The 7,039-nt window shown below is 28.7% G+C and overlaps 1 protein-coding gene across 1 annotated transcript; it reads left to right on the top strand.

Annotated features, from left to right (window-relative positions):
- Positions 1-725: 725 nt before the first annotated feature.
- Positions 726-7,039, top strand: LOC124825359 (ammonium transporter 2-like). The gene is made up of 4 exons (XM_047297959.2): positions 726-1,449; positions 2,682-2,967; positions 3,978-4,081; positions 6,388-7,039. Exons 1-4 carry the CDS (start codon positions 808-810, stop codon positions 6,814-6,816), a joined length of 1,461 nt encoding a protein of 486 aa, XP_047153915.1. The 5' UTR covers positions 726-807; the 3' UTR covers positions 6,817-7,039.

Below are 7,039 nucleotides of genomic sequence, written 5' to 3'. Positions count from 1 at the left end.
AAAACATTCAAATTCGACCAATTAAAACTTGACACGTGGCGTTGTCAAATCTTTGTCAAATTGGCGTTGTTGGAATATCGCGATCCATATCTTAATAATTTCTAACTCCATTTCTTTGTTTTCTACCCTGTTCTCTATCATCAAAATTACAGAATAAGTAATATATATATATATATATATATATATATATATATATATATATATATATATATATATATATATATATATATAGATATATTGGTGGAAATATTATTTCTCAATAACAAGATAAAATATTCGTAGTTTTCAGTTCTTGTTGAAGTTAAAGAAATACAAGTACACCAACCCACAAAAGACAGAGTCCAGCATCCTCAAGCTTTAATAACCGGCTGGACAATTTATTGGCACTGCACTATTGATAAGTATACCAACCCCACCAAAGTCTTAAAATTTAATTTTACAAAACGTGATCTAAAAGTTATCCATTATTTATATGCTTAATATAAAGATATTTTTATGTGAAATTTTCAAACTAAAACTACCTGCCTAAACACGTCAACATATTTAAAAAAAAAAAAGGAACGATTTTCAACCTTCATTATTTTCCTATTCAATTTCATTGTTCAAATTAAACAAACCATTAACCTTTCTTTCTTATAATTATGTTGTCTAGAATTTATTTATTTATTTATTTAATCTATTATTCTATCTGCTATAATCTAAATTTAAAGTAGAGCTCGTCATAAATTTTACAATTTTGGTATGTACTTAAGAACAACAGGGACACATAAAGCAGATGAGAAAAGATTGGTCTAAAGGTGTGGGAGCATGGCCGCCGCCCCAGCATACGAAGAAGACCTCCCTGCAGCACCGAGCTGGCTGAACAAAGGTGACAACGCGTGGCAGCTAACAGCAGCAACTCTGGTGGGTCTTCAAAGCATGCCAGGCCTAGTCATTCTCTACGCAAGCATAGTAAAGAAAAAATGGGCAGTGAACTCTGCTTTCATGGCTCTCTACGCCTTTGCAGCAGTCCTAATATGTTGGGTCCTCCTGTGCTACCGCATGGCCTTCGGGGACAAACTCTTTCCCTTCTGGGGCAAGGGTGCCCCTGCGCTGGGCCAAAAGTTTCTCATAAACCAGGCCAAGGTCCCTGAGACAACCCACCACTTCAAGAATGGAACCGTTGAAAGCAAGATGTCAGAGCCCTTCTTCGTCATGGCTTCTCTTGTCTACTTCCAGTTCACTTTTGCTGCCATCACTCTTATCTTGTTGGCTGGCTCTGTTCTTGGGAGGATCAACATTAGGGCTTGGATGGCTTTTGTGCCTCTTTGGCTGATTTTCTCTTACACTGTTGGCGCTTTTAGTCTCTGGGGTGGTGGCTTTCTCTACCATTGGGGGGTCATTGATTACTCTGGAGGCTATGTTATTCATCTTTCTTCTGGAATTGCTGGCTTCACTGCTGCTTACTGGGTATATAACACCTCTTCTTTTCCCTTCATTCTCTACCTCTTTTCTTGTCATCATTCGTGTTAAGAATTTTTTTTTTACTATATTTACACGCGAAATTAGAATATAAATTTTGATATATTTTAATTTTTAAGTTTTAAAAATAGATATAATTTTTTAATATATGTTATTTTTTTTTTCTGGTGTTAAATGATTTTTAAATTAATATTTAAATTATTTACCTTAACATATTTTAATTTAAATAACAATCTAAAATATTATTTAATATAAAAAAATTAAATTTATTAAATTAAAAGAATTATATTTATTATTTTTAAAATTTGAAGAATAAAATATATTAAAGTTTAAAAAACGAATTTTAATATAGATCCTGAAAATATATTTATCCGGTTATCATACTTATGCTGAATATTTACCAATTTTACTTTTACACTTAATATTTGAAAGATAATTTCACTTGTTATGTTTACTGAAATAACTTTTGGCACTATTAGTTGATTCATGCTGTGCTTGACATCAAAGCTAGTTGAAATTCAGTACTTGAAACTGACTTTATGGTTGACTTGATATTTCTAAAACTTTTATATATTTTAGTTTTAAAATTAAAAAATGAACAAGTCTTTCCAACTTAATTATATTAAATTCATATTGATGTTAAATGCATTTTTTAATTGATATTCAAAATGATCATATATTAAACTGTGTAAATAACTTAAAATATTATTATAAAATGTGTTCAATACGTAAAAATAACTTGACGTAATTGGATTGAAAATATTATATTTATTTTTAAAGTTTAGAAATCAAAATATATTAAAGTTAAAAAAAATGAAATTTAATTTAAATTTCGTATGAAAATTAAAAACTAACATATTTAATCATATATTTTAATTAATTTAAAGTTTAACCTTGAAACTGTACCGTAATAACATTTAATAAGATGTTATTTGACACATCTTCAACGAGTTTGTTTAACTTTAAAATAAGTGATTTTGGCATATGTAATTTAAAAAAAAACACTAATGTAAAAGAAAGATATAATTTGTTTATAAAATTAAATTGAAGATTACTTAAAATAAACAGATGAAGAAACACATTAAATAAGAGTTGCTTTGAAGTAGGCGTGGTTAAAAGAAGAGGGTATCTGAGTTGTTGTTTGTGTTTTAATTGTGAATTGCACGAGTGTGTGTTGATGAGAATTGAATTGAAAATGCTGAGAGAAAAGTTGGATGAAGGTTGGGCCAAGGTTGAAGAGTGACAGGGAGAGGTTTCCACCAAACAATGTGCTGCTGATGCTAACGGGTGGTGGGTTGCTGTGGATGGGATGGTCAGGGTTCAATGGTGGAGCACCTTATGCAGCCAACGTTGACGCCTCCATTGCTGTTCTCAACACTAACATTTGTGCAGCCACTAGCCTCCTTGTTTGGACCTCTCTCGATGTCATCTTTTTCTCCAAACCATCTGTCATTGGAGCTGTTCAGGGCATGATTACTGGACTCGTTTGCATCACCCCAGGAGCAGGTATATTTCTATTCATTTCTTAACATGCTTATTTTCATCCTTATAACTCATTCTCCTCCTGTTTTATCCAACAGTTAAGAAACACTTCAATATTTTGATCCATGAGATATTTGGAGTTTAACCCTTTTGAAAAAAATACCTATTTAATTTTTTCACTATATATAGAAAAACAGTCCAATCATATTATCTATAAAATTTTCTTAAGCTTCTAATAATTCTTTTACCAAAACCCTAGTAATATAGTTAAAATGAACTCATTGAAATTATTACTTCACTAGTTCTTTATAAATGATTTATTTTTTGAAAAAAATTATGTTTATTTCACTTGTCAACATTTATTCTTTTCTTAAAAAAAACATTAAGAACGAATGTAAATATATTCTCTATTAAATATTATACTGTTATATTATATTCATTTTCTTAAGAAATTAATAATTGAATGTAATAATAAAATATGTATTATTACTGTAGAAGACCCTAACAAATTATAAAAGTTTATACCTGATAGTGGATTTTTTTTTCTCACACTGAAAGACATATTTTGACATATAATGACAATTTAATTTGTGCATGGAGTATATAATTTTAATTTATTTCATTTTAGTCTTTATTTTTGACAGGTTCTTTTAATCTCTTAAAAATTACTAATGTTTACTTCTTCGTTATTGATTTTTGTTTGTTAAGATAACCTCTATTTAATAATAATATGAATTACAAACAATAATATTTCCTGACACATGTTACTTCAAAATCGTTATGATATAATATTTCCAAATACATGTCACACCCGTTGAAAAACAAATTACGAAGTCGAAAAACAAATTACGAAGTCTAAACAGTGACATAGAAAAGGTGACACAATCAAAGTAAACAAAAAGAAAGTATGAATAGCTAAATATTTAATTATACATTGACTAAATCATATTAAAGTGCTTAATTACATCACCAATGTGCATGTATTGGCATTTGTTGACATTAATTGATACCCAAGTGAGAATGAAAATTTGCAGGGCTTGTGCAATCTTGGGCAGCTATAGTGATGGGAATACTTTCAGGAAGCATCCCATGGATGACTATGATGATCCTCCACAAAAAGTCAAGCTTTCTCCAGAAGGTTCTGTTTCTTTTCTATGTCAAAATATCACAAACACTTAGCAATAGTATTTTTTCACCATAGAAAATAATAAACATCCCTAAAATAAATAATGATTGTAAGAAAAATGAGAAAATTGATATGTAATCAATATAGTGTTAATTAATAAACAATTTTTATTACAATATAAGCTAAAATGTATTAAAAACTAAAAAAACACATAAGAGTGAAATTGAATAATAACTAAGAATTGAAACTAACAACTTATTTTTTAATATATTTCAGTCAACAGTGAAGAATATGATATTTTACTTTCTTATTTGATTTTTCATTTGATAAATTGTGGAATAAAAAGAAAGAAAAGAAGAAGAGAAGAAGAAAAACAAAATAGAGAAAGACCATGATAGTTTTAACAAGCATCTTAGTAGAGAAGATGAAATGAAATAAATATTTTATTCGTGTGATTTTTGTTTAATCAAATAAAATATATTTGAAATAATATTTAAAAGTGTTATAAGTTGCAATATGATTTGATAAGTTCCTATGCTTTGTTTAGTTAATTGTTATCCAATAACTTTTTTGTCTGGTTGGCTTTTGCTTAGGTTTTCATTAATACTCATTCAATAACGTTACAAAGTTTGTAAGGATAGGGAGAAATTCACATGTAATCTTTTGATTAATTATTTTCCCCCAAAAGAAAAGGTTTAGGTTGGTTTTGAGAGAAAAACACAAATGAGATTGATGAATTAATTCTCATATCTTATGATTTCTCTTTCAGAAAGAAGAAATCTAAAACAAATGGAACTCAAGGTTTCAAGTTTTGGTTGTATATAAATTTATCTTGAACAAAGAAATCTTCAAACATCATGTCAAATCAATAGTTTTCATATTATTTGTCCGAAGACATTTAGGTCTCAAAAGATATTATTAATCTAATTCAAGTTTCATAATAATCCTTGGATGTCCTTGTCATGAAATAAATTTCCTCAGCACTCTTTTAATCATAGCAATAACAACAACATCTCTTTTCAAACAACTCAAACCAGTTGTGATATTTTATATTATATACTTTTCCCTTTTTAATAGTATCATATATTGTTTTCTATTTAAAAGAAAAACGAAACCAATATTTTCCTCAAAACCCATCAATATGGAAAACTGATCCACAATATCTTCCATATTATATTATTAAATTTATTTTAATTTAATATATTTCTTTGTCATTGTTTATATAATTAATTAATATATACTAATTTCAGTTACGTAAATTTTTCATTTTTTAGAATGGAAAGAAAAATCCTGAAAGTTTTTGAATAATACAACTATTTCTAATTAAATATCTTTATAGAATGTGAAGAAATACCATGTACATATAATTTCTTTTTGGTCCGTTAACATTTTTTAAAATTCAGCACTAGCTCAATCAGGAAAATAATTATATTTTTTCTATCTAATTTCGAATGTACCCCTTATAGTCTTCTTATAACTATCTAAATCATTGTTGTCTATACATTAATATCTAAACCATTTCGAGCATAAAGATGTATTTCAAAATTAGAAAGACAAAAAATTAGAATAAATTAAAATCAATGTTTAAAAATGGTGTAAACGTATATCTATCTCATTTCTCATTAAATTAATATAGGTTCTGATTTTTATGCTATATTGTAAAACAACCATGACTTTTGTGACCCAATATTTTTCCATACCATTTAATAAATATAAATATTATTATATTATTTTAATTTTTTTATATATTTATTTTATTAGTTAAATATTTCATTTTCTTATTAAAGAGTAATAATACACGTATACTTTCTACACTTATTACATTTTTTTTCTTCTTTTTATCTATGTTCTTATTAGATCATATATGCTATAAGCTTATCACTTTTATTCTCTCTAAGTCCAATGTATCAAGTGTTAGTATACATAAATACTTTTGGGTTAAAAATGTGCCTTTTTTTAAACTAAATTATAAAGTGTTGAATTTCATTTCTAATAAATATATGCAGTGTGTTTTCATTATGATAATTGAAGTTTCACAAAAAAAACTAATATAATCCAAATGTCCCGGAAAAATATTTTACATTCGCTTTCATAAAATACAATAATTAAATATTTTATAATTTAATTTAGAGATAAAACACAATTTTTCATATCAATTTAAAAAACATATTTAATATTTTTTTGGCTATTAAAATAGGTGGTAAAGTGAAGTTAAGAGAAAAAGATGGATGTAAAATGATAATTTTTCATTGCAACACAAAGATCAAATTAATTTATAATGTCTCTGCCCTTGCCACTTGTGGGTTTACAACACTCAGGTAGATGATGCCCTAGGAGTATTTCACACACATGCAGTTGCGGGCTTATTGGGTGGCCTGCTCACAGGTCTCCTAGCAGAACCTGAGCTTTGTAGGCTCATATTGCCAGTGAACAACTCAAGGGGTGCCTTCTATGGTGGCAGTGGTGGTGTTCAGTTTTTGAAGCAATTGGTGGCAGCATGTTTCATCACAGCATGGAACTTGGTCTCCACCACACTCATTCTTCTAGCCATACAGTTTTTCATACCCTTGAGGATGCCGGACGATCAGCTCGAGATCGGCGACGACGCCATCCACGGCGAAGAAGCCTATGCCCTTTGGGGTGATGGTGAAAAATATGATCCAACCAGGCATGATTCCTCTAGAGTTGATAAAACTTCACCATCTCCCTATGTTAATGGAGCAAGGGGTTTGACCATAGACTTATGAGTCATGTATAGTAAAGTTGTAAAATTATCTCCGTAGTTTCAGAATTACCAGCATCAGCGCACTACGATTGGTGTACTACGTCTAAGTATGTAGGATTTTATCCTTTACATTCTTTTTTTATCTTTATCTCTTTCACATAATGTGGAGATGGTTGTAATAATCAATATATTACAAATGAATATAATTTATGTGGCTATAACATAGTATAAAAATTGCTTAAATA

This window comes from Vigna umbellata, chromosome 11 (assembly GCF_029865625.1).
Source record: "Vigna umbellata cultivar VRB3 chromosome 11, Vumbellata_1.0, whole genome shotgun sequence".
In the NCBI taxonomy this organism is placed as follows: Eukaryota; Viridiplantae; Streptophyta; class Magnoliopsida; order Fabales; family Fabaceae; genus Vigna; species Vigna umbellata.
Note: the sequence above shows the minus strand (reverse complement) of the source record. Positions and strands in the feature narration are given on the sequence as shown.

Bases quoted from the DNA above. Each gene is read 5' to 3' on its own strand.
- LOC124825359 (XM_047297959.2), top strand. From the start codon at position 808: ATGGCCGCCGCCCCAGCATACGAAGAAGACCTCCCTGCAGCACCGAGC. The intron at 2,968-3,977 runs GTATATTTCTAT...GAAAATTTGCAG, and splicing joins TTGCATCACCCCAGGAGCAG to GGCTTGTGCAATCTTGGGCA. The intron at 4,082-6,387 runs GTTCTGTTTCTT...TACAACACTCAG, and splicing joins AGTCAAGCTTTCTCCAGAAG to GTAGATGATGCCCTAGGAGT.